The sequence below is a fragment of the Quercus lobata genome, chromosome 5 (genome assembly GCF_001633185.2).
Source record: "Quercus lobata isolate SW786 chromosome 5, ValleyOak3.0 Primary Assembly, whole genome shotgun sequence".
Lineage (NCBI taxonomy): Eukaryota > Viridiplantae > Streptophyta > Magnoliopsida > Fagales > Fagaceae > Quercus > Quercus lobata.
The window spans coordinates 67,505,943-67,533,351 of NC_044908.1; the positions used below are offsets into that span (position 1 = coordinate 67,505,943).

Consider the following 27,409-nt stretch of genomic DNA (forward strand, 5'->3'; position numbering starts at 1 on the left):
GGAGAAATAGACATTAAAGAAACAGAACATAATAAGCATGAACTTATGAATTCATCCAAAAATAAAACAAACTTTTTCCAATAAATTTTAGAACTGAAAATAGAAAACAACTATCTTTGTTACATAAGCGTATTTCTTAAAAAGACTTGATACAACACACTTTTACTTTGTTACTCAATAACAAATGTTAAAATAGCTATTGATCTAATAAGGGAACTTTTGGGTATATAGTTGATATACTCCATTTTTCCCCTTCCTATCTTTGTACAAGTTATTTATACAATTTATTTTATTTATAAAAATAAATCCAGAAATGAAAATAGAAAAAGGGGGAAAAACTGCATAAATATAGGATAATGTGAGAAAAAATCAGCATCACAGCTTAGAAAGTCCCACCATCGCAGCTGGCCTGCAGGATGCAAAATTCTTTCATGATTTATAGGAACTTTTAAATTATGGGAAGAGATTGAAACTTTCTTTTCTTCAGAGGCAAAAGTGATAAACAATAATATCAGGTCAATAATTCAATAGGTTTTATTTTGTTCTAATTATTTGTGGTTAGTCATAAGCTATATCATCAAATATCACCAACGGAAGAGAAGACAACTCTACAATTCCATACCTTTCAAAATTTAGAAACTAGGGATGACAATATAGGATGGTGGTAATAAGAATATCAGGTCAAAATGGGGATGATGAAACAAGAGTATCCGATCAAAGCAATTTATTGATGATTTCAGAGAAAATGATCAGGTATGATTTATGCCTCTTTCAATTCTCTTTGATTCATCATTCAGATATCTAATCAAATATCAGTAACAGTAGAGAAGACAATCCCACAAGCTAAACCTTCTAAAAGTCAGTCAGGACAATAAGCATAACAAGCACAGGAAAGTCTAATTCAAAGGACTAGAAATTCTGGAAGTAATCAATTGAGCATCTGCCGTACCAAATGTAAATGGAAAAACAATGTAAAAATTTCTTACATTCTCTCAAGAACAAGAGCAGATGCTCCTCCTCCTCCGTTGCAGATAGCACCAACCCCATACTTCCCATTCTTTTGTCTCAACACCTGCAACAACTCCTTTTTGAATAAGCTCAAATATATATATATATATATATATATATATATATAACATTGAGTGCTACTTGATTTCTACAAAAGATTCCTCATCCCCCAAATGGTTTCAATTGGAGAAGCAAGGCAGAGGAATGCTTTGCGGCCACATTCACCACAACGTGAAGAGAGAGAGAGAGAGAGAAAGAGAGAGCTATGTAATAATATTTGGTCAAATCATTTCTAACTAGGCATACAGAACAAATAAAGATAGCATTCATATATTACCCCTAATAATGTGACCAAAATACGAGCTCCACTGCATCCTAGTGGATGTCCCAAAGATACAGCCCCACCATGTAAATTAACTTTTTCCTGCATTCAAAGTAAAGAGGCAATAACTTTATAATGGTATAGAGTTGATGTAATTTTTACAATGCACTAGAGAATAAAACAGCTATATACAAGTCAATTCTACAAGTTAGAATAAACAACCGAGTTACTTGAAGACTCACAGGACTAAGACCAAGCAGCTTTTGATTGGCAAGTGCCACAACCTGCAGGGAAGAGTTTAGCACACATATCTAGCAAATTAAAGCTCAATGTAACAGAGAACAATAGCACAAATTCTTACAGAAAAGGCTTCATTAATTTCATAGTAATCAATCTGAGAAGCTTCCAAACCAGCATTTGAAATAGCTTTTGGTATTGCAAGGGCTGGGGCCGTTGGGAATAATTCGGGTGCCTACACACACAATCTTTTTTAAGCACTAATTTGCAGTAAGTTTCATCAAAATTAAGCCAAATACCAATAATATTCTTTAGAGCACCTGAGCTGCATCAGCATATCCTTTGATCTTTGCAATTACTTGCAACCCTAGTTGAAGAACCTTCTCCCCACTCACTAGCACTAATGCAGCTGCACCATCACTGTCCATCATAACAGCACCAACCCAGAGTCAAATGATAGGGAATTCACTTCAACACCAATACAAGGAAGCAAACAAATTATACATCAAATATATTATGGCATTAGAGAGAGATATAGGGAGATACCTTATGCTAGAAGCATTCCCAGCAGTAACAGAACCCCCAGCCTCCTTGAAACTTGGTCTCAGCTTCCTCAGTTTTCCAGCATCAAACTACAATGGTACATATGAAATTGGGGAAAAGGTTAAATTTGAAAAAAAATCAATATGTTAGTACGGAAACAAGTAAGAGTAAATAATTGTGCGGGGGAAGGGTAAAAGGTCAACATAAAACAAGGAAATTGTTAAATTACCAATTATCCCAAAAGCTTAAGTTATTAGGAAATGATGAATTTAATCATTTAACCATAGTTCTAACACTCCACCTCACGTGTAGGCCTAAACTCCCCTTAATAAGCGGACCCAACATCGGGGATTTCTACTCTAATACCATGTTAGATTACCAATTCTCCCAAAAGCTTAAACTATTAGGAAATGATGAATTTAATCATTTAGCCATAGTTCTAATAGAAATGACATAGAGACCTCCAAAAACTTTTGACTCTAGGATTCCAAAAGTAGAGTAAAATTAAATATGACATGAATAAAAAAGTATCTTATTTCAGAACTAAATTTTCCCTCAATGTCTTTCTTTCCCCTTCGCAGCAGCCTGTAGCATTCTAAGTAGTACTAAGGCCCTTTTTACTTGGAAAACCAAGGAACCACAACATGAGTAGAAATATGTTATGAACACTGTAATTTTTATTTTTATTTTTTATCTCAATGGGGAGCTTGGTGGTAATTTAATTAAATTCAGCACCTAAGAGAAAAATAAATAGCTGTGCCTCACTGCCTCCAATAACCTGAGGTGGGAAAAGCAATGAAGCCATTATCTCCGCTTCTCTTTACCATTATTTTTTGTGGCACTGATGATACTAAAGTTGCCGATACCTAAACACAAATAGCTTTATCTCTATTAGCTAAATTCCTGTAGTCCAATTAGTGAAATGGTGGCACCTTCAGCGAATGATGACCATTCCAATCCACCAAAAAGGTAAGAGGGACAATTGAGAGGAGCTATCTACAACTTCACATTATATAGCTTAAAGAATGAAAGTTCACATAAATCAACCATTGCTGTTTGTTGTATTCACCTTTCCTAAACCTTCATCCTTGTCAATAATCGTGGAAGGCTTCCCTCGTCCCCCAGAAATTTCAACCTGCATAACAGAATTATCAATTGATAACAACTTGATACCATAGACTGAGAACTTTCTCCTGCTTGGAATGGAATTAGAAAGCACACCGGAACTATTTCCCATGCAAACACACCAGCATTCTGTGCAGAAATTCCTCGCTCAAAGCTCCTAATAGCATAATTGTCCTGCAAGAAGGGGAAAAAAAAGGATTTAGCAGAAGAGAAACAAATTTATGCAAACTCCTTTTTGAAGTCAAGTAGAAAACCAGCCAATATAATAATGGGAAATACAACATTAAATAAAACACATTACTGCAATTAGACCATAAACTAGCATTGCAAAAATTTTCTTCCATTGTTTTCTTTTCTTATTTGTAAAATGCTTTTATGCATATCATCAAGACAGATGTTTAAACTTCAAACTCGCAAAATATCGATTCGTTGAATCAAATATTGATTCAAAAAAAAAAAAAAAAAAAAAAAAAAAAAAAAAAACTGGGATATCAAGGTGATCTGCTGTGTTCCTTCTATAGAAGCAAGCTGGAATCAAGGGATGATATATTTTTTAATTTTTCTTTCTCTGAAAGAATCTGGGAAGGGATGCTGAGAGCTAGAGAAGATGCCTTATAAAATAAAAAGATTGGAGACCGGATTCTTGAGTTAGCTTGGGCTTTGAAGAAGTTGAAGAGTAAGAATTTTCAGAAAGTCATCAGCAAGTTAGCCGGGCAGGAGTTATTTACCACTTATGGGCCGAAAGAAATGGAAGGGTTCATGATGCCTAGGTGTGTTCTGAAGAATAAGTGATTTAAAGAGTTATTTGTTTATGTTAGAGGCAGATTATCTTGCAGTAAATATGTAAAAACACCATCCAAAACAGGATCCTTTGCAGCACTAACCTTTTTCTGTGCTTGATCAAGATCTGGTTTGTGGTGGTTAGTTAGTTACTGATGTAGTCTTTATTAGTCTGTTGGCCTGATATTGTTCTATTTTTGGTTTTGCTGCATAAGTAGTGTGTTGCACTGGTGTGTTTCCAAGTAATGAAATTTAAATTGGCCAATTACCACAGTACACTACCTGCTCTTCTCTTGTTATAGCATGTTGATCAGCACATATTTCACCACAAACTCCCATTCCAAAGTCATTGTACACATCCCAAAGTCCATCTTTCACCATTCCATCAACAATAGTGTCATGTCCATATCGAGATCCCTTTCTGTTCATAGGAGTCAGAATGGATAACAAAGATAATTCTGTCTACTTAAAATAGGAACAATTGTATGCAAAGGTAAGGCAACACAAGACATCAGGTCCATTTGTATGGCAACAGCTACATAAAAGTAGCAAAGAACTAGAAGCATGACCAAACAAGTAAATGAGACAAAATGGTGTAGATAACCAACATATCATGTATAGCTTCTTTTCTTCTTCTTTTTTTTTTTTTTGGATAGGTAATCATATCATATATAACTTGAAGGTTCCTATCACCGAAAATTTTTTATGTTACTTTCTCAGACAAACGCCTGACAAAATCACCGAATCTCACTTTCTCCATATTATAATTGAACAAATTAACATTTAATTACCAAGATGGGCATACATTCCAAGCTTGTATATCATGTATATCTATATGCTGCAATGAGAAAGATCCTATCATAACACTTTAGAGGTCTCCTCGAAGTTTTTTACAAGCATGTCCTTCCAAATTCCTAGTATATGAATGAGTAGTACAAAAGCAACATGAAATAAACTAATGAATAAAGGTTAATGACAAAGAGGCTAACCTTGCTTCAGCTAGATATTTAGGCGCATTAGACATGCTTTCCATTCCACCAGCCACAACAACATCATTTACACCAAACTGGATAGACTGTGCTGCAAGCATTGTTGCTGAGACAATCAAGATAAACAACACATCACCACTCAATGCCATTTCTAAGTTTTCTACTAAAAGTGAAACTACCCATTTCAATTTAAAGAAGAGTGAACCTTTCATCCCTGAAGAACAAACTTTATTAATAGTCGTGCAGATCACAGAATTAGGAATCCCTGCACCCAACGCAGCTTGTCTAGCAGGAGCTTGGCCTAAATTCGCGCTTAGGACATTGCCAAAAAAAACCTCTTGCACAAGTGAAGGATCAACATTTGCCCTCTTAAGAGCACCTACAAATCAATAAATTATAATCACAAGGCACAATATTAACCCCCAAAAAAATCGTTATAATTTGGAATACTACACATAGTTTGAAGAAACAAAAATAAAAGAGACATAATATAAAGGATAATTAGTGGTAATTACATTGAATAGCTATAGACCCAAGCTTGGTAGCTGACAACGATGAAAGGGTACCAAGTAATCCACCGATTGGTGTACGTGCAACACCAACAATACAAACATCTGTATTCCAATAATTATAAATAAAGCTTAAATCGTAATAGTAAATCTTTTCTTTGAATTGAAATCATAAGCAAATGATTAGCCCGATACCCAAAATAAGTAGTAAAGATTGAAACTTTGATCTCTTATGATCTTGGTATAAGCATGATAAATTGTGGGTGTGGCTTGATTTCCAGTAATTGAATCATATTAAAACAGATGAACTGAGATTATTTCAAGAAAGAAAGCAAAACCCAAGAGTTAAACGAACTTGTAAAATGAGAAAATAAATAAATAAAACCTCGAGGTTTAATGGAGTCTGAGGATGCCCTTGAGAGAGGAGCCATTTTCGGAGGGTCCGAGAAAGAGAAAAGAAGATGTTCGGTTTAGTAGCTGTACTTCGAAATGAGATTTGAGCCAAGAAAGGGTTATAATAATATAGTTTTTTTTTTTTGAGAAATTATAATAATATAGTTGGACTCGAAAAAGGAAATACTAAAATTAGATGTTTTGTTTGTTTGGCAATCACAGACGTGTGCGCGGCTGCTTGTTTCTAACATTGATGGAAAGTATGGAACTCATTCAACATTGGAAAGCGCAATAGGCATCTGTCCACGTGGCTGTGGGGCCCAACTTTGTCTCTCTCATTATCCTTATTTGATTTTTTTTTTTATTCTTTATAATGAATATCATTATCCATATGCCACTCTAGGTATTTTTAAATTTCTGTAATGGATAATTATATGTGTAATATATTTCTTAAAATATAATTTTGTTTTTTTTAAAAAAAAATACAAGCTTGTTTAGTTGGAGATTTTTAATATCATTGTTCAGTTTTTAGTATTGTGAAAATACATGATTGAGTGTTACAAAAATATGTATCAAAAGTGTTATTATTGTTTAAATACTGAAACTTGTTGTTTAAATACTGGTACCAAACAGTCTATATTTTAAGTTTGATTTCAAATGCTTTCATTTTATTGCCTTCAAAGTTTTATTATTGTGTTATTACCAAACAAATAAATAGTAATAAATATTATATTACAACATCTTTTATTTCTTGTAATATATATTCATATTCTTATATAATTATATTTACAGTCTATCAAACGTATCCTGATTATAACCAAATAAAAAGTATTGCGCTTGAGGGAAAGAAAAAAAAAAGGGCCTCCAAGCTTGCGCTAGTGTTAATAGAATTAGAATTTCTAGAACATTAATCAAAGTGAATGATTTTTCAACTAATGGCACTTAACACCATTCACGTGCTCAAATCATTTTTCAGTGATTTCTTTTCAGAATTTCAGTCACATTCCAAAACATATGCGTTTGTTCAATTATATTATATATATCTACAATACTTAACGTACTTATAAATTAAACAAATTTGTATAATATAAAAGTGTTTTAAAGTTTTAATCCCATAATTATCATCCATATTTTGTGCTGCTTCTAATATTTTTATTTAAAAAATAAATAAAAACCTATGAGAGACTAGCATTCTTAAATGTCTTTAAAAAGAAGTAGAGAGAAACCACTGGCACTGTTAAGGAATTCCGAAAGAAAAATAGAATTCATTAATTCAAATCTAACAGAAGACTCAAGGAAAGATAGACAAACATCCCAAACTTCCTGATCTTCATTTTCCTTGTAAGCAAAAACAATTACAAAAAGACTTTGGACAATGAAATGAAAGAAACATATATTTTTCTTTGAGAGAGAGTAAAATACAAAAGCCACCCCTGAGTTTGGGCTAATACACGTACTACCAAGATATTTCAAAACTAGTCAATTTGCGTGCACAAAAGACACTTAACATTGTTTAACATTGTTTGAAAGTTCCCTGTTGCTCTAAATCCCCTGCTTCATTCCAACAGTTTATATCGACTACACAGATCTCGTAGTGACTTTGTTATGATAATTGTATGTGTGAAGAAGTATCAGAGAAGCCAATGGTAGATAAATAGGAGCCAAATATGGAGAAAGATGCAGGAAGACCTGGGAATTTTTCAAACCAAGCTTAGTAGTGGTGCTCCACATTCATGTCAGTCAGGGTGTTCATGCATGTTCTCATGAACATCCTAACATGCAAAAACAAATGTGTAAATACTTGGAAAAAAAATTATAATCTATTTGGATCATCCTATATATATATATATATATATATATATATTTTTTTTTTTTTTTTTTTTTGAACGCCTTAACTTTCGAATCACAAAAATTTGGATTCAATAAATATAAGAGTAATGCTATGTTTATAGCATTTTTTTATAATAATTTCACAACAAATCCTAGGTTATAAGCTATTATTATTCTAATTTGGACTCAATACTAATATCATTTTTCTATCTACCAATAATAGCTTGTCACATAAAATTTAGAGTGGTCTTTATTAAACTCATCTTTAGCAAGCCTACATTTGATATTAGCTATACACCCATAATGAGAAAAGTCTCATGAGTAGGGTCAATACATGCCTATTTGGAAATGTATGTGAAATCTTTTGTGTGCTATCTCAAATAATGTTAGTATCAGAAATATGTAAAATTAATAATAATGAAGTTGTCAAATGAGTAAATAATAATTAATATGTTGATCAATAATAAACGGTTTTGTTTGAATATATATTTTTGACTCTACGTATCTTTCCGTCGACATGATCTGTAATATTTTCTCAACTTCAATTGGAACAAGATTTTAGAAAAAATCCTATTATATATAAATTCGAAATTTTCATTTGCCTTTTTAGGAGCTAAAATTTCAAATATCTAGACTGTTTTAGTGGTAGCGTCAATTTCTCTTGATGATTTTAAGTTCTTAGGAATGCAGGTAGACTCTTTACAAAGCAACATTATAGAGAAATAGTTTTATAGCAACCAACATCCAAAATGGAAAGATAGTCCGAGATTTTTGCTACTAAGATAGTGCCGTTACAATTATACGAGAAAAATAAAATAACATATAGAAAACATTCCTATAGAAAATTATACAAATAAACTTAAATAATAAAACATAATTACTTTATCTTGTGCATGTATTATGATTACGTTTTCTAGAAGGATTAAGCCTAGTTATTTGTAATTTTTGAGTAAAAAACAAAACAAAAGCATTTAAAATACTAAATTCAATGTGAGTAGAGTTACTATAATTAATAACTCATTAATTGCAACTTTAAATGCTAATCTAGTAAAATATCCACAACAAAAATTTAAACTATCTTGAACTCATAATTTCAAATATGAACTTTTGTTTGACTCTTAGGCAGCAAATTATAATCTTCCTATATATTTTTTAGCTATAATAAAAATCAGTGTTTCATAGGGGACACACATATACATAAACATAAATATAACCTTTTATATATATATATATATATATATATATATGTTTATGTTTTTAGCTCATTGGATATGAAGCAAGCTTTCATACTAATAAAAATATGGAAAACAACTAATAATCCCATATAGTTTCTCTGACCTAGAGTCTTGGCGGCACCAAACTCCTCGTCAGTAGAATTTTGTTCCTCGCGTAGGATTTAGTCCCCTTACGTAACAACGTTGTGCATAGGGCTTGCGGGTACTTTCTTTGTGGGACCAGGGAAATAGTGTGAGCTATGGATTCTTTAACCAGAGAATGGAATCATTTGTCTCTCTAAGAACAAGAGGGGGATACATTTGACTTTGAGAACCAAAACATCAAACTAGGAAGCATGTTAGCGGCTAAGTTTTTTATTAAGAGAGCTCTCAATATTGAAGTTATGGCTCAGACTCTCTGACCACTGTGGAAGACAAAACATGAGTTTCGCATCAAGGATTTAGGGAACCATCTCATCCTATTTACTTTCGAAGATAAGTTGGTCGCTGAGAAGATTCTTTTTTGTGTGCCATGGAGTTTCGACAAGTATTTGATTGCTCTGTGTCGGTACCAAACCGATCAGTCTCTCAAAGAGCTTCGCTTTGATATGGCAGAGTTTTGGGTTCAAGTGCACGATCTTCCTACGTGGAGAATGACAATAGATGCGACGGAAGGAATCTGTCAAACTTTAGGCCGTATAATCCACTACAGCGATGAGGAGGAAACAGACGAAGGGGAGTTCATGAGGGTGCGCGTAGAACTGGACATTACGAAACCACTCAATCGAGGCCGGTGAGCGAGGTTTGGCCCTGATAGTGATGGGTGGGTTTCGTTTCTGTACGAACATCTCCCAGTATTCTGCTACTGGTGTGGGAGACTAACGCACAATGCAAAGGAATGTGATGTTTGGATTCATAGTAAAGGGACGCTTAATGCCCAACAACAGCTGTTCGGAGATTGGATGCGTGTGCCTCAGCTGAGTATGTCAAGGCAGAAGGTAATATTGGTGGCAGGGTAGAAGGCTCGAAGAACGGGAGGTGCCACGAAGAAGGGTGGATCCGATACTACTCCGATGACGGTGACTGACTGACCGTCGATGGTGACTAGGACGGAGAATAGCACAAGAAAGGAAAGTGCAAATCCCAAGGAAATTTAGAAATCTAAGGATAAGGCGAAAATCACAGAAATCCTTACTGATAGTGAGAAGTTTCAGGCGCACATCCAGGAAATTGATGATGCACTCATTAATGGCCCCACTATTTCTTTGGCTATTAATATCATTGATGATGATCTTGATTGCAGGACTACAAAAACGACTGACAACACGCTGACAGAGTTGAGAAGTGGTGGACCTGCTGTGGAAGTTATGTTGGACCAAGGCTCAAACACTATGGTCTATTCGGGTAGTGTGCCTAGTGGGCCTATTACTAATAACCCAATCCCTAGAACTTGGAAAAGAGTCATAACCGGGCCGAAGACTACTAACCCAAATTCTGAGGATTCCCATGCAGGAAATAAACGTGGGGCACAAGACCATGCAAATAACGACATGGGAACCACGTCAAAGAAAAAGAAAATGGAAACTGAAGTGGTTGAAGTGAGTAAGTTTATAGCTATGGAGTTCACTGAAACAGCGGTGGCTGAGAAGCAGCACCGCCGAGATCAATGAGTGCATTAAGCTGGAACTGTCGGGGGCTTGGGAACCTCCAAACAGTTCGAGAACTCCAAGAGGTGATTGCCTCTGAAGATCCCATCTTAGTTTTCCTTATGGAAACTAAGCTGTCCAAGGAAGAGATGACCAAAAAGAAGTATAATTTTGGGTTTACAGAAGGGTTGGTAGTGGCTAGCAATGGAAGTAAAGGGGGGTTGGCATTACTATGGAAGAATGAGGTAATGGTGGATGTCCAAACATTTGGTCCATGGCATATAGATGCAGAGGTGGGTGGGATGGATGGAACAGGGAAGTGGAGGTTCACGGGGTTTTATGGGCAATCGGATACGAGTAGGAGAGAGGAGACATGGCGAATTCTCAAGAGGCTAGGAAACTCAAACCATCTTACCTAGCTGTGTATAGGGGACTTCAACGAAATCGTTAATGATGCTGAGAAGCTTGGGGGTAATCTGAGGTCACCAAAACAGATGGAAAGATTTCGAGATGCCATAAATAAATGCTGATTCAAAGACTTGGGTTATGTGGGTCCACGTTTTACCCGGAACAATATTTTTACAAATGGAGATGGTAGGTTCGACTAGATCGAGCATTGGCCACTCCGGAATGATATTCAAACTTTGCAAATGTGAAGTTGCACCATCTATCGACCACTGTGTCGAATCACTACATACTAGCTCTTCGATGGAATCAAGAGGAGAAACGGCAGAATAGGGGTGTGAAACCTTTTAGGTTTGAAGCTATGTGGCGTCATGATCCAAGGTGTGCGGAGGTTGTAAGTGATGCATGGGAATTTGGCCTTGGTGTACCTACGGGTCATCCACTCCAGAACTGTATTTCATCATATAATGCACGCCTTACTCAGTGGAATAAAAGAGAGTTTGGTCTTGTTGGCAATCAGATCAAGTCACTTCGAAATAGACTTCAAGTTCTAGAAACCACCCCGGAGCATAATATGGAATCTATTTGGCAGGTCAGGTAGTCTTTAAACTCTTGGTTGGATATGGAAGAGGTCATGTGGAAACAACGATCTCGAAACAATTATCTAAAGGAGGGGGATTGTAATACAAGTTTCTTCCTTACCAAAGCGTTAAACAGGAAGCAACGGAATTGGATTCAAGGACTGGAGGATGAGAATGGGCTATGACAGGAGGGTATGGACGAGATTGAATATGTAGCTACACAGTACTTCTCCACATTGTTTACTTCCTCTCAGCCAGGAGAGATGACAGAACTTCTAAATGCCATTTCACCTATAGTAACAGATGTAATGAGCAGATGTTGACTAGAGACTTTCAGGCTTCAGAAGTTGCCCAAGCATTAAAGCAAATGCACCTTAATACTGTAGCAGGACAGGACGGCTTGCCACCTTTATTCTATCAAAAATTCTAGTCACTCACCGCCACCTATGTCACTCAAGCTGCACTTGATTTCTTGAATCATGGTATTGTCCCTCCTAACTATAATGACACCCAGATTGTTCTTATTCCTAAAGTCCAAAACCCTAGAAAAATCACTGAATATAGGCCTATTAGTTTATGTAATGTGGCTTACAAAATAGTTTTTAAGGCAGTTGCTAATAGACTGAAGAGCGTATTATCAATAATTGTCAGTGAGAATTGAAGTGCTTTTACCAAAGGGCGCTTTATAATTGATAATGTATTGGTTGCATTCGAAACCATACATCATATTAGCCAAAAGAAGTCTGGGAGAGTGGGGGAGATGGCTTTAAAATTAGACATGAGTAAAGCTTATGATAGGGTAGAATGGACTTGCTTGGAGAATATTATGAGGAAAATAGGTGTTCGTCAAAAAATGATTGAAGTGATTATGAGGTGTATAACAACTGTCACATATTCTATCCGCATTAATGGGCAAACCCGTGGCAGAATTGTACCCTCTAAGAGCCTCCACCAAGGGGACCCATTATCTCCTTATCTGTTTCTATTTTGTGCAAAGGGTCTTTCAGCACTTCTCCGTCATGCAGTAGAGAGGCAAGCTATCCATGGTGTGGCTGTTTGTCGGAGAGCTCCAAGAATTTCCCATCTATTCTTTGTTGATGATAGCTTGGTATTTTGTCGAGCATCATTGGGAGAATGTAATGAGCTACAACGCATATTCATCGTATATGAAGTTGCCTCAGGCCAGCAACTCAATAAAGTCAAGACTGCCCTCTTTTTCAGTAAGAATACTCCACGTGCAGTACATAAAGAAATTAAAGCTAGATTTGGAGCCCAAGTCATACGCTAGCATGAAAAATACCTGGGCCTACCTTCGTTGGTTGGGAGATCCAAAAAGAACACCTTCCACGATCTCAAAGACAAACTTGGCAAAAAACTATCGAGGTGGAAGGAAAAACTTTTATCAAATGCGAGCAAGGAAATATTAATAAAAGCAATTGGCCAAGCAATTCCTTTTTACACTATGAGTTGCTTCAAACTCCCAAATTCCTTATGTGATGAGCTTGCTAGTATGGTTCACAAATTTTGGTGGGGGCAAAATAATGGGGTGGACAAGATGGCTTGGCTTAGTTGGGAGAAGATATGCACTCCTAAGGAGACTGGCAGCATGGGATTTAGGGACCTCAAGGCCTTTAACTTGGCATTACTAGCCAAGCAGGGGTGGCACCTTCAAACCTGTACTAATTCCCTATTCTATCATGTCTTCCAAGCTAAATATTTCCCAAATGGAGACTTTCTCTCAGCTACTTTGGGCACAAAACCATCATATGCTTGGAGAAGTATATTTGTTGCACAACAGATAGTCCGAAAAGGGAGCCGTTGGAGGATAGGAAATGGGGCCAAAGTTCGAATATGGGGTGACTGCTGGCTCCCTTTGTCTTCCACATACAGAGTTGTAACACCATGCCCGAATGTTGGTGCTGAATTACCAGTGGCTACATTAATTGACTACCAGAAAGGAAAATGGGACTTGGAAGCCCTCCAACGAACCCTCATGGCCAAAGATGCTGAATCGGCTCTCTCCATTGCACTAAGCCCGACTCTGCCTGAAGATCGTCTCATCTGGGCTATGATTTCTTCAAGGAAATTCACGGTGAAATCGACGTATAGGTTGGCACTGGATGAGAGAGCTGGCCACGGTGCTAAGGAGAGCTCAAACTCAACGTGCATGAAGGAGTTTTGGAAGTTTATTTGGTGATTGAAAGTCCCTAATAAGAATCGAAACTTCACGCGGCGTGCATGCCGAAATATTCTATCCACGAAGGCCTACCTTTTTCATCGGAAGATAACAGCAAACAATATCTGTGAGGTATGTGGAAATTTTGAAGAAACAACAACCCACGTGCTCTGGCACTGTCACCGTGCAAAGGAAGTGTGGAAGGAGATAAGTTTGGACACAGATAAGGTTATGGACAGATGCCTAGAATTCCTAGATTTGCTGTGGTATGCCTGAAACGTGAAACAGTGGCTAGAGGAGGACGTTGGTCTGATGGTCATGACAGCATGGGGTATTTGGACAAACCAGAATGAGGTGCGCCATGGGAAGAGTAGAAAACCTACTTCTGTTCTTGCTCAGTGGACAAAAGAATACTTGGAGAACTACGTGATGGCTAACCACTCTACTCAGCCATACAAAGAATTAGTGGAAGCAACGTGGCAGCCTCCCAAGCCTCCGTGGTATAAAGCCAACATGGATGGTGCAGTATTTTCTCAGCAAAAGGAAACCGGAATTGGGGTTGTAATTAGGGACCATCACGGGGCTGTGGTGGCAACACTAAGCAAGAAACTAAAAGCACCGTTGGGTGCTATTGAGGTGGAGGCAAAAGCAATGGAGGAAGCAGTCAACTTCGCGTGGGATATGGGGATCCGAGACTGCCTATTCGAAAGTGACTCCCTCACTGTGGTGAACGCCATGTTGTGCCTTATAGACCCTCCCTCGTCTATTGCTAATATTATTGCTGGGTCTTTGTCCCAGCTTTATGAGCTTCGAGATGTCAACTTTAGTCATGTGGTTCGGTTAGGGAATAAGGTTGCACACACGTTAGCTCAATTTGCAAAAGGTGAGGAAACACCAGGTTGTATTGAGCAACTGATGTCCGAGTATGTACTGTTTTTGTCTTAGTATGAATTAAAGTAATGAGTTTCACATCAAAATATATATATATATATATATATATATGAACTTATAATTTTTATTTTTATTTTTTAGAAACATATTTATTAGGGTTTTAATGTTGTCCCATTCCATAACTTGGGTTATAATCACAATTCAAGTTTTGATGAAATACATTGATTGTATGTGAAAAATGTCTTGAAGTTACTTGAAAAACAACATTCTAGATAATTTCACAAGTGAATATAAAGTTCACTCGAGTGAAAAGAAGACTCTCTCAAGCAAAGGAGAACCTTACTTTTGTGAAATTATAAGCCAACTTGAGACTTTGCTTATCTCTCACTCAAGGTTCACTTGAAGAGCACAAGGATACCAACAATGGCAAGGTAGAATTTGATGTTAGGGATAGGTTTTGCTCACTATGGTTGGGCTAGGTTTGAATACCACTAGAATCAATTTTTGGATGCAATGGATTGGGTTTTGTCGATTTTTGTTAGGAGGGTTTCCGTAGGTGGGAATTGGGATTTGCATGATGTGGTTGCGTTTGTTGTGGGTTGTCAATCTCGTTGTTGCAATTGCTCCCTTTGTCATTGTTGTGGTTTGGTTTTGTGTGTTGCAAGTTGGATGGTGACCAATGGCACGAATTGGTATTGAGATTATGGAAATGGTTTTTTTTTTTATTTATTTATTAAAAGACAAAAATTGGGTAGTGCCAAAAGTTTTCAAAAATATTCAATTTTCTACCTAAGCACAAACATCACTTAACATCAATGGCACTTTTAGGAATTTTTTCTAAGGTGCTCAATAAGAAACTTAAATTTTACAAAATCTAATAAAGGGAGAACTTGAATATATCAACATCACAAAAAAAAATGCAAATACATGAAGTATTACAATGTCATTCTACAAAAATAAAGAAAAAGAAAAAGAAAAAAAATGGACTAATAAGAGATAAAGTGAAAACTGAGAATGCTGAAATGAGAGTAATAATGTGAGAGGGAGAGTCTAAAATGACGACAGAGTAAAAAATTGAGAGAGAGAGAGAGAGAGAGAGAGAGAGAGAGAGAGCAATGGATGATACTTGTTACAACTGTGAATGGAGTTGCCGAGGATTATAGAGTTGTTGTGACTCATCACACACACATAATCAATCAAATTTGGGTTATAAATTTTTTTCTAGCAAGTATATATATATATATATATATGCAAATCAAGGTGTTCATGTGAACACCCTGACTGACATGAATGTGGAGCATCACTTCTTAACTTGGTTTGAAAAATTCCTTGCTCTTCCCACATCTCTCTCCATATTTGGCTCATATTTGTCTTCTATTGGCTTCTATGATACTTCTTCACAAATGCAATGGTCATAATGAAGTCATTGTGAGATTTGTGTAGTCTATCTATACTATTGGAAGGAAGTATGGGGATTTAGAGTAGCAGAGAACTTTTAAACAATGTTAAGTGTCTTTCATGCATAGGGAGAAAATTTGCTATTTTTGAAAAATCTTGGAAGTCCAAATTTTAGCCCAAACTCAAGGGTGGTTTTGTATTTTACTCTCTCTCTCTCTGAAAGAAAAAATATATATTTCTTTCATTTCATTATGTAAGGTCTTTTTGTAATTGTTATTTCTAACAAGGAAAAAAAAGATAAGGAAGTTTGGGTTGTTTGTTTGCCTTTCCTTGAAATCCCATAGTCGGCATGTATCATCTCAAGATACTAATATTATCCACGTCTCAACTCCACCAACTAAAAACTCATGAATTGACGGTAAATTATTTTATCATGTTATGAGATATAACCTTAAAGCATCATCGAGGTAATATCTTTCAATTGTTCTCTAATTTTATGGTAAATTTAATACTTATAAAATGTTATTATTAAAATGCTTATTTGAAGATTATTTATTTATCAATTATTGTTTTTAGGAACAACAATATTGGACTCATTTATTTCTATGCAAAACTAACTCAATTGGCACAAAAATTTATAATAAAAAAATAAAAAATAAAAATAAAAACTTAAATAGAATATATGTGGCGCAAGATTCGACTCTAATTAAAATGCAATTTAAAATCTAATTGAATTTTCTCTTAGTTTTGACTTTATATATATATATATGATTCTTTGAAGTTATTAAAATTATGGGTCTTTGGTTGATTAATATCATTGGAGTTTTTTTAAAAAAATAATATTTTTGGAGTTTGAAATATCATTATATCTCTCAATTTCCCAAATTTTTTAGATTATAAATATAGGGTCACGATTTAGGGCCTAGGCCTAACAGGTATGGGGTTCTGGCCCAAGGAGCCCGATACAATGAATTTATAGAGAGTGGGCTACAGAACTAGGCCTTAACGAAGTGTATACTAGCTAAAATTGGGCCATGCAACAATTGAGAGTAAGAATATCCCCTTCATGTCCATTAGATATTCAGTCTGAGGAGACGTGGAGAATGTATATCGGTCCCTGCTCGAAGGCTATGGTTCTAGCACTGTTCTTCTATTCTTAAGTTCCTTCTTTTTTTCATCCCCCTCTTCATGGGGACTCCCCTTTCTTATATAGTCCTCTTGAAGTCATCAGGGCCTTACACTTGTTCATCATCTGGACCTTCACTTGAGTGCCTGTCCCATCGGACATCCCCCCCATCTTTCTATGAGTTGTGGTAGCCAAGACAACACTGTTCACAAGTCCTCTCCACATTAATGCAGCCAGAAAAGTAGCTGCCATGCATTTAATGTGGCAGCTGCAGCCTCACCCTGAGCATCCTGCGCTTTCTTCCTTCTTACAGGCTTGTGGGACTCATCCTTGTTACTAACACTTGTTGGGGGTGGGTCCTTCTAACATGCAGAGTGCATGTTTGAGCCATATTTGGTACGTTCGAGGAGACATTTCTCCTCAGACTGCCTTTTAAACATCTTCAGGCCCACAAGAATTGGGCCAGGAGCCCTTTTGGCACCCACGTCTTCTCCTCGGACATGGTCGAATTTCCCATATGGGACCTAAGGCCCATTGTATGATCTTGGGCTTTTGCCTCTACAATAGGCCCTCAAAATTCCGGGTTTTCCCTCTTATCTGAGGAGAAAAGGTGGGATTTTGATACTTATGGGATAACTTATTATAATTTCTCGACTCACGCGTGTGGAAGTACAGCCTCACGTGCCTCATTATTGCTACTGGCGTTTCGTAACCCACGAGGTGCTATTAATTGCGCCAGGCGGCTTTATGTCCCCTGCATCCAACGGTGGGGCGCCTAATCAACGGTTGATATTTCCCCAATCCTTTGGGCGGGAGTAATCATGTTCAGTTTCCCCTTGCTATATAAGGCTTCTAAGGGGAATTACTTCCTCTTTTAGAAAAAGCACTCAAACGTCCCAGAGCATTCCAGTACTTCCTTTTGTAAAAACATTCAAAAGTCCATAGCTACTCCTGTGAGGATTTCCGGCGAGTTCTTTGCAAGCTCGAGAGGTTTAGGATCTTCGCTCCCGTAAGTGTTCATTTCCCGTATTCCTTAACCTTTCCTCTCTGTTGCCTTTCCCGACTTCCTTCACTAAGTAAACCTTCTTCGTATCACCTAGGGTTAGTAGGATGGGTAAGTTTGAGAAACTGGTAGATTCTCTGGCCGGTATGGAAGGTTTCAGGGCCAAGTACTGTATCCCGCCGGAAGTAGGTCTAAAATATTGCTCCTTGGACTAGATCTTAACCAAGAGAAAGACGGGGCAGGTCGCCATTCCAATGATAGCTTTCATAGAAGGAGGAATGACGATCTCCATGGGGAGGATAACTAAGGATTATTTGCGCAGTCATAGGCTGGCCCCCCACCAGTACGCCGCTAACATGTTCCAAATCCTAGGGTACGTAGACGCTTTGAACAAACAGATGAACCTCGGCCTCTCATGGCACGATGTAGTTCACTTGTACAAATGCCATTGCCTCAGTGAGTCGTATTACCTAAAATCCAGGTCCGACGAGGTGAGGCTGATATCCTGCCTTCCCAAGTCCAACAAAGGCTTGAAGGACAACCATTTGATTATCTCCAGAGCATGGCACGACAGTCTTCACTACCCAGTTAGGGCAAGAACACCAGGTGGGGCACTGTAGGGTCAGATCCCTCGGCAGGGATCTTAGTTTTGAGCTTTCCTCTTACTTGTTTCGATTTTGGTTTTGATTATTTGCCTTCTTGGACTGACGTAACCCTCCCTTTGGGTATTTTGCAGACAAAGAACAAACAACTCCAAGGATAAGTATGGTCAACGTCCAAGCCCTCAACTTCCTTCTAAGGTTCGAGATCTTTGTGAGTGAAGACGGGCAACTGCGTGCCGCTCCCCTTATCTTGGACTACGAGCCCCTTTCTCGCGCTTTCGTGGAGGCGGGTCAGGCCATAAGGGCTGGAAGTCCCCGATTAGCCTGTATTGACTTTTCTAAACCAGGCTTCCTTGCTCGGAGAGACCTACCACCAGTCCAACTACCCGTTCAGCGCGTTCTCCAAGAGGTAGCCACCCTAGAAGAAGGAGTTGACTCCTCGCATTCATCTCTTGAGGCTGAAATTGACCAATTCCGCTTCGTCGAGGAAGGAGAAGTGTTAACCAAGCCTGTAGAGCTCTCAGATTCCGACTCGGACCTTGATCATTTCTCGGCGGCTCACACTCCTGGCCTGGTAATCGCTCAGATTGACATGAGCCAAGAGGTTGAAGAGGAGGATATGGACTTGAAGCCGAGATCTGGTCTGAGGGGCTTTTTATCCAATAGAAACAAGGGTCAATCCTTTAAGGACGCCCCCAAGGAACAGGTTCTAGCTAAGCTTCCTCCTCCTTTTCCTCCTTTCATTGACCCTGCGCTACAACATCTTCCCAATCTAAGGCAGAAGAGGCCAGCGGAGGAACTGGAGGAAGGTGAAGTCGGCCCTCAAAAGGCCAAACAACATAGAAAAAGCAAAGAACCCAAGGATAAGAGAACAAAGTCCATTGATAGCTGAGAAGAGGCGGCTATTAGGAGGGAGCAACGTGCCTGGTCCCCACGCCTGAAGCTAGACGGTGCCCCTATCTCGTGGGACGCAACCCTTTGGGAGTCCCAAAGAGGACAGGCGTCTTACCTCGCCGAGGCCCTACAACAGCCCCTCCTTCTGCCTCATGACATGGATGGGCTCCGAGCCACCCGGCAACCGGATCTTTTCATGTCATTGAAGAGAGATCTGGCCATGGTAAAACAGAGACCTTTCCTTGTTCAGATCCTTTATTCCATGCTTGTTTACCCATAGTTTTCATCTTAGTGATTCCTCTATTTCGTCTATGCAGGTCACCCAACAAGTCTTCGTGGCTGAGGAGTGGGCTGAGGAGTAGGCTAGGGGTTCTCGGGAAGAGCTGAACACTGAGGTTCAGTCCCACCTTGCCGCGGAAAAGGCTGCGGGTGCTCTTAGGCTGGAAAAGGAGCGCTTAGGCAAGGAAATCAAGGAGGCACTTAAGGCCTGGGACAACGCCGAGGTGGGTCTTAAGACTACGACGAAGCAGGCCGAGGATATGTGCCAGCAACTTCATCTATCAGAGATAAACCTTGCGACTGAGAAGCAGATGGTCTCAAACCTCAAGGCACAGCTGTTACAGGTGAAGGAGGCGGCTCATCTGGCTAGGGAGGCGGTTGAGCTGCGGTGGCAACCTCTTATGAGCGCAGGATTGCGGATACTGAAGCCAGGCTGATCGAGGAGGTGGCTGCGGTTTGCAAAGACTACATAACCATGTCCTGGGGGGTAGCTTTGGACCAAGCGGAAGTTCCTGTAGACTCCAACCTCAAGAAGATTGAGAATATCTTCTTCCTTGAGGATATCCACGAGAATCCGGGTTTGGTTCCTCCTGAGGAGCCTCTTTCCGCCCCGTCCACCATTCCCAACCCCATCGTCCCTGAAGAAAAAAGGGGGAATGAAGAGGTACAGCTATCATCCAAGGGCAAATCGCCTAAGGACGCCCTTAAGGGATGTTGTAGCGCAAGCCAAGGAGACCGAGCCCAAGCCTTTGGCAGGAGGTGATCATCCCGAGATAGAGGTCCCTGCAAAGAGCTCAGCCCAAGATAAAGCCTAGGACATTAGTGTAGGACTTTTCTTGTGGTTGTTTTCTTTTATCTTTCATTTCCTTAGTTTTTGCCAACATTTGTAAGAAGATACATCTCGAAGCCTAATGAATGATATAATTTCTTCATTGTATCTTGCGTTACTGCTTTCTTTTTTGCCTTTATTGTGAATGAATTTCGACCATGTTACTAGATTTTCGAGGATAAACCATTACTCGTAGTTTAAGTAATACGACTAAGTATGAATGAATGAAGTGGTGATTAGTTTCCCTCAAGCCTGTGGTCTGAGGAGCCACATAGGACTTGGGTTCTGTTTAACACTTAAGTAAAAAATGTGTAGTGGTTAATTTCCCCCTAGCCTGTAGTCTGAGGAGTCACGCAGTGTTTGGGGTCTGTTTAACACTTAGATAAAAACGGTGTAGTGGTTAATTTCCCCCTAGCATGTGGTCCGAGGAGCCACGCAGTGCTTGGGTTCTGTTTAACACTTAGGTAAAAACCGCATAGTGGTTAATTTCCCCCTAGCCTAGGGTCCAAGGAGCTACACAGGACTTGGGTTCTGTTTAACACTTAGGTAAAAACTGCGTAGTGGTTAATTTTCCCTTAGCCTGTGGTTCGAGGAGCCACATAGGACTTGGGTTCTGTTTAACACTTAGGAAAAAACCGCGTAGTGGTTAATTTCCCCCCCAGCCTGTGGTCCATGGAGCCACGCAGGACTTGGGTTTTGTTTAACACTTAGGTAAAAACCGCGTAGTGGTTAATTTCCCCCTAGCCTGGGGTCCGAGGAGCCACGCAGGACTTGGGTTCTGTTTAACACTTAGGTAAAAGCCGCGTAGTGGTTAATTTCCCCCTAGCCTGTGGTCCGAGGAGCCACGCAAGACTTGGGTTTTGTTTAACACTTAGGTAAAAATCGCGTAGTGGTTAATTTCTCCCTAGTCTGGGGTCCGAGGAGCCACGCAGGACTTGGGTTCTGTTTAACACTTAGGTAAAAGCTGCGTAGTAATTAATTTCCCCCTAGCCTGTGGACCGAGGAGCCACGCAGGACTTGGTTTCTATTTAACACTTAGGTAAAAACCGCGTAGTGGTTAATTTCCCCCTAGCCTGTAGTCCGAGTAGCCACGCAGGACTTGGGTTCTATTTAACACTTAGGTAAAAACCGCGTAGTGGTTAATTTCCCCCTAGCCTGTGGTCTGAGGAACCACACAGGACTTGGATTCTGTTTAACACTTAGGTAAAAACCGCGTAGTGGTAAATTTCCTCCTAGTCTGTGGTCCGAGAAGCCACACAGAGCTTGAGTTCTGTCTAACGCTTAGATAAGAATGCACAGAGGGTAGTACCCTGAATATGAACTTTCATTAATAATAGTACATTTTTCAGGTTATTTACATTTCAAGGACGTGGCACTATATGTTCATCCAAATCTTCTAAAAAGTAGGCCCCTATATCGGCCACCAAGGTGATACGATATGGCCCTTCCCAATTTGGCCCGAGTTTTCCCCACGCGGGATTTCTTGTAGTGCCCAGGACTTTTCTTAATACCAGGTCCCCAGGTGCTAGTGGTCTCAGCTTCACCTTGGCATCATAACCTTGTTTAAGTTTATGTTGGTAGTAGGCGAGTTGGACCATTGCTCTTTCCCTTCTTTCCTCGATGAGGTCTAAACTTTTTTCCAACAGCCCGTTGTTAACATTAGGACATAATGTACTAGTCTTCAGCATTAGAAAGTTTGTTTCTAGAGGGATGACAGCCTCGGCTCCATAGGTCATCGAAAAGGGGGTCTCCCCTGTGGATCTGCGCGGCATGGTGTGGTACGTCCACAAGACATGGGGCAATTCTTCTACCCATCTCCCTTTCGCGTCATCTAACCTCTTCTTCAACCCATTTACTATGACTTTGTTGACGGCTTCGACCTGCCCATTCCTCTGTGGGTAAGCCGGTGTGGAGTAACTATTTATAATTCCCAACTCACTGCAATACCTTCTAAAAGCATTGCTATCAAATTGGAGACCGTTGTTCGAGATTAGGGTGTGAGGGACTCCGAACCTGGTGACGATATTCTTCCAAATAAACTTCTTGGCATCTATGTCTCTAATGTTTGCCAGTGGCTCGGCTTCAACCCATTTTGTGAAATAATCAATGCCGACAAGAAGGAACCTTTTGTTCCCCACTGCTTTGGGAAATGGTCCTAGGATATCTAGGCCCCATTGTGCGAACAGCCAAGGGCTGGACAGCGGATTAAGGGTCCCGCTTGGTTGATGTATATTTGAGGTGAACCTCTGGCATTGGTTGCACTTCTTCACGTATTCGTGCGCCTCTTTCTGTATGTTCGGCTACCAATAACCTTGGGTTATGGCTCTATGGGATAGGGATCTACCCCCGGTATAGCTCCCACAAATTCCTTCATACAGTTCCTCGAGGATAAGCTCCGTGGCATCCGGGTCTACGCATAGCAAGTACGGTCCTGAAAATGAGCGCTTATACAGTTTCAAGTCCTCGGACAGCCAAAATTAAGAAGCTTTTCTTCTAATCTTGTTAGCCTCGCTCTTCTCTTCAGGTAAGGTATCCTTCTTTAAAAACAGTATTAAAGGATCCATCCAGCTAGGCCCTACCCTGACGCTGTAAACATGTATCATCCCGGCTTTCACCACTGAGGGTCTGTGTGGATCTTCCAGGAGTATAACCCGAGGTAGGCATTGTGCCAAGGAGGTGGCTAGTGTGGCAAGAGAATCAGCATGGGTGTTTTTGCTCCTAGATACATGCATTAGGCAGAACAAGTTAAAATGCGCTCGCAAGCGCTTAGCTTGGACTAGGTACTCCTGCATTCTTTCATCCCTTACCTCCAATTCCCCATTTACTTGTCCTACAACGAGTCTTAAATCCGAGAACACGTTTATGGATTTCCCGCTCAGTTTCTCGACCATAGAGATTCCTTCCAACAGGGCCTCATATTCTGCCTCGTTATTTATGGTCGAGAAGCCCAGTCTTAGCGATTTTTCGATGGTAATCCCCTCGGGGGAAATCAGGACGAGCCCCACCCTAGAGCCCCTTTGATTGGCCGCACCGTCTACATATGCTTTCCAACAAGTGGGCTCTTGCTGAGAGACTGTGCTGACCAGTTTTTCGTCTGTGCTCAGTGCCCCTCCCCCTTCTTCTTGTGAGGGCTCGGCAAACTCAACTACTAGATCTGCAAGGACTTGGCCCTTCACAGCGGTGCGGGGCATGTATCTAATGTCGAAGGCGCCAAGAATGGTCCCCCACTTAGCTATTCTCCCTATGTAATCGGCATTCTAGTGTATTGATCTAAGCGGGAGTTGGGTTAATACCACAACGGTGTGTGCCTGGAAATAGTGGGGGAGCTTTTGCGTTGCTTGTACGATTGCCAGGATGGCTTTTTCCAAGGGGAGGTAACGGATCTCTGCTTCATGCAACAACTTGCTCACGTAGTAGATAGGTCGTTGTGTGCCATTGTCCTCCCAGATCAACACTAGGCTCACTGCGTGAGGGGCCACAACAATGTAGGCGAATAGAACCTCGTCGGCTTCAGGACTGGACATGATTGGCGGCCAAGACAGATACTCCTTAGGCTGCTGGAAGGCTAAGGCGCATTCTTCAGTCCACTCGAACCCTTTCCACTTGTTTAATAAGAGGAAGAAAGGTCTACACATGTCCGCCGAGCGAGAGATAAAACGGTTCATGGCGGCAATCATGCCGGTGAGCTTTTGGACTTCTTTGGGGTTCTGAGGAGGCTGCATGTTGTTAATAGCTCTAATCTGGTCGGGGCTGACTTCAATACCTCTATGGGTCACCATATAACCCAAGAATTTCCCTGATACAACTCTGAATGAACATTTGGACATGTTCAGGCGCAGTTTGTAATTTCTCAAGATTTCAAAGATATCGCCGAGGTCTCTCACGTGATCGGACACCAACTTGCTCTTCACCACCATGTCGTCTATATAGACTTCAATGCTCTTGCCCATTTGTAGTTCAAACATCCTGGTCATCATCCTCTAGTAGGTTGACCCGGCGTTCTTCAAGCCAAAGGGCATTACCTTATAGTGGTAGTTTCTGACGATGGTGACAAAAGCCGTTTTTTCTTGGTCGTCGACAGCCAGGGTTATTTGATGGTATCCTTGAAAGGCGTCTAAGAAGCTCATTCGAGGGTGTCCCACGGTCAAATCCACCAATCGATTTATCCGAGGCATAGGGAAAGGATCCTTCGGGCAAGCCTTATTCAGGTCTATGAAGTCCACACAGACTCGCCACTTTCCACTCTTCTTCTTCACCACAACTGTATTGGCTAGCCACTCGAGGTAAAAAACTTCTTTGATAGCCCCTGCTTTCTTTAATTTCATCACCTCCTCCCTCATCGCATCTGCATGCTCTTTTGACGGTCGCCGAAGAGGTTGTTTCTTTGGTGTCACGACCGGACTAACATTAAGATGGTGGCAAATGAAATTCAGATCGACCCCCGAAGCCTCGTAGGCATCCCATGCAAACACATCCACATTTTTTCTGAGAAAATCAATTTGCTTTTCCTTCTCTTGGGGCGACAGTTCCGAGCTGACCTGAAAAAATCTTTCCGGATCAGAGCCCACAAGAACTTTTTCCAAATCCTCATAACTTGCCTCCTCGGCGAGTCCTCCATTACTTGAGGCCAGGGCCGGGGGTTGTTAATTGCTATAAGTCATTCTCGACAGAGGTAGAGGGCTCAGTACTCGGTCGTCGCGAGATGGCAGACACCATGCATTGTCGGGCCATGGCTTGGTCCCCCACCACTTCTTTGACCTGACCCTCCAATGGGTACTTCACCTTTTGGTGTAAGGTTGATGATACAACTTTTAGGGCATGAAGCCACGGTCTGGCTACAATGGCGGTGTAAGGTGAATACGCGTCCACCATTATGAAGTCCACTTTCACTATGTCTGAGCCTGTTTGTATAAGCAGCCTAATCTGGCCTTTCGGGATAACAGTTTTCCCTTTGAAACTCACCAAAGGGGAGTTATATGCTGTCAGGTCTTCTGATCGCAGCTTCAGCCCCTTATACAAGTCGGAGTACATTACCTCCACGGCACTGCCCTAATCGACTAGCACCCTCCTCACGTCATATCCCCCAATCCTGAGTGTGACGACTAGAGCATCGTTGTGGGGCTGGATGGTTCCAACTTTATCCTTATCCGAGAATCCGAGTATAGGTGAGGCCATCCCTTTAACCCTCTTACACTCCCGGTCGTCAGCTTCAACGGGGTGTCGGGCCACCGACATCACTTTGAAAGGATGGGAGCCGGTTCTTCTTGGAGTAGCAAGAATGACATTTATCATGCCAATGGGCGGTCTCAATGTGCTTGGCCTTGCCTCGATGCTCGTCTGCTTCTGTCGTCCAACAGGATGATGCAAGAGGTGTCTCAGCTTTCCTTCTCAGACCAGCCAGTCCAAGTGGTTTTTCAGATTTCTGCAGTCATTGGTGGTGTGGCCTGGTTCTTGGTGATATTCGCAATATAGGTTCTGGTTACGTTTCGCAGGGTCGCCTACCATCCTACTTGGCCATTGAAAGAACGGTTCGTTCTTCACTTTTTCTAGGATCTTATGTAATGGTTCTCGGAACACAGCATGGACTGCCTGTGCCCCGATGGATCCAGACTGCTCCAAGTAATCCCTTCTCGGCCGGTTATTGTTGTTAAAGCGGTCTGACCTAAAGTCCCTCCTCTCCTGAGGGACAACCTTCGCTTTGCCCTTTCCCGTCTGTTGGTCCTCTTCGACTCTCTTGTATTTGTCGATTCGGTCCATGAGTTGGCGCACGCTGGTGACCGGTTTCCCAGTCAGGGACTTTCTTAAACCATGCTCTGTTGGTAGGTCCCTCTTGAATGTGCTGATGGCGACGTCATTGTAATTTCCCTCTATCTCGTTATACATCTTCCAATACCTGTTCGAGTAGGCCTTCAGGGTCTCTCCTTCTCGCATGGACAAGGACAGGAGGGAATCTAAAGGCCGAGGAACCCTGCTGCTCGTTATGAAGCGAGAACCGAAAGCCTGTGTTAGCTGCTTAAAGGAATTTATGGAGTTTGGCTTGAGGCTGTCAAACCATCTCATCGCCATAGGTCCCAAACTGGACGGAAACACTTTGCACATCAATGCCTCGTCCCTGGAATGGACGGCCATTCTCTGGTTAAACTGGCTTACGTGCTTTACAGGGTCCGTCCAACCATTATATATGGCAAAAATGGTTGGTGGAACCGCCAAGGAAGCTCAAACCCCTCTATCCTGCTCGTGAAAGGTGACTGAGAGATGCAGTCCAAGGCCTTACTCATGGCGTCGTTTGCTAGACCCTTGTAAGATGGGCTTTTGTGGCCGCGTTTGTGAGGTCGCTCTTCCTCATAGGAGGAGGTTTCACTTGGTAGGGTTCTCGATCTTCGCCTGTACTCATTGTCCTCCTCATCACGTGTGTTTGGACTGGGGGAAGGACACCTTCGCTGCGCTCGGTGCAACTTCTTCTTCAAGTCGTTGATTTCTTGCTGTAGAGCCCTGTTATCGTCCCACTTTTGGGATGAGTGACCTTTCCCTTTCGAGCGACTTCTGCTCATGTGGGAGGTATTTACGCTATCCTCTCGTCGCTTGTCTTGATCTCTTTCCCGTTCGAGGTTCAAAAAGTTGTCCTGTCG

At 40.6% G+C, this 27,409-nt stretch overlaps 4 protein-coding genes across 6 annotated transcripts; 2 read left to right on the top strand and 2 right to left on the bottom strand.

Annotated features, from left to right (window-relative positions):
• Positions 1–100: 100 nt before the first annotated feature.
• Positions 101–6,063, bottom strand: LOC115992125 (acetyl-CoA acetyltransferase, cytosolic 1). 3 transcript variants are annotated; one of them, XM_031116194.1, is made up of 14 exons: positions 5,899–6,061; positions 5,520–5,618; positions 5,210–5,383; positions 5,005–5,110; positions 4,298–4,436; positions 3,332–3,409; positions 3,180–3,245; positions 2,114–2,199; positions 1,888–1,987; positions 1,692–1,802; positions 1,573–1,614; positions 1,346–1,432; positions 987–1,072; positions 101–409 (listed from the first exon to the last, which is right to left on the bottom strand). In XM_031116194.1, exons 1-14 carry the CDS (start codon positions 5,942–5,944, stop codon positions 376–378), a joined length of 1,254 nt encoding a protein of 417 aa, XP_030972054.1. In that variant the 5' UTR covers positions 5,945–6,061; the 3' UTR covers positions 101–375. The 3 variants fall into 3 exon arrangements, with proteins under 3 accessions (XP_030972054.1, XP_030972056.1, XP_030972055.1); XM_031116196.1 differs by lacking the exon at positions 4,298–4,436 and having other exon boundaries at positions 3,358–3,409; positions 5,899–6,063; XM_031116195.1 differs by lacking the exon at positions 101–409 and having other exon boundaries at positions 1,553–1,614; positions 5,899–6,062.
• A 6,981-nt stretch (positions 6,064–13,044) lies between these two features.
• LOC115990991 (uncharacterized mitochondrial protein AtMg00310-like) lies at positions 13,045–13,779 on the top strand. The gene has a single exon (XM_031114749.1). It carries the CDS (start codon positions 13,045–13,047, stop codon positions 13,777–13,779), a length of 735 nt encoding a protein of 244 aa, XP_030970609.1.
• Positions 13,780–14,076: 297 nt separating this feature from the next.
• On the top strand, positions 14,077–14,703 carry LOC115990992. The gene has a single exon (XM_031114750.1). The coding sequence runs from the start codon at positions 14,077–14,079 to the stop codon at positions 14,701–14,703; it is 627 nt and encodes a 208-aa protein (XP_030970610.1).
• Positions 14,704–26,168: 11,465 nt separating this feature from the next.
• LOC115990993 lies at positions 26,169–26,909 on the bottom strand. Its single transcript, XM_031114751.1, has one exon. It carries the CDS (start codon positions 26,907–26,909, stop codon positions 26,169–26,171), a length of 741 nt encoding a protein of 246 aa, XP_030970611.1.
• Positions 26,910–27,409: the final 500 nt, after the last annotated feature.

Coding starts and splice junctions, on each gene's coding strand:
- LOC115990992 (XM_031114750.1), top strand. CDS start 14,077: ATGACAGCATGGGGTATTTGGACAAACCAGAATGAGGTGCGCCATGGG.
- LOC115990991 (XM_031114749.1), top strand. CDS start 13,045: ATGAGTTGCTTCAAACTCCCAAATTCCTTATGTGATGAGCTTGCTAGT.
- LOC115992125 (XM_031116194.1), bottom strand. CDS start 5,944: ATGGCTCCTCTCTCAAGGGCATCCTCAGACTCCATTAAACCTCGAG. Junction 5,619..5,898: donor AGACTCCATTAAACCTCGAG/GTTTTATTTATT, acceptor ATTGGAATACAG/ATGTTTGTATTGTTGGTGTT. Junction 4,437..5,004: donor AAATATCTAGCTGAAGCAAG/GTTAGCCTCTTT, acceptor TCCTATGAACAG/AAAGGGATCTCGATATGGAC.
- LOC115990993 (XM_031114751.1), bottom strand. CDS start 26,909: ATGGCCGTCCATTCCAGGGACGAGGCATTGATGTGCAAAGTGTTTCCG.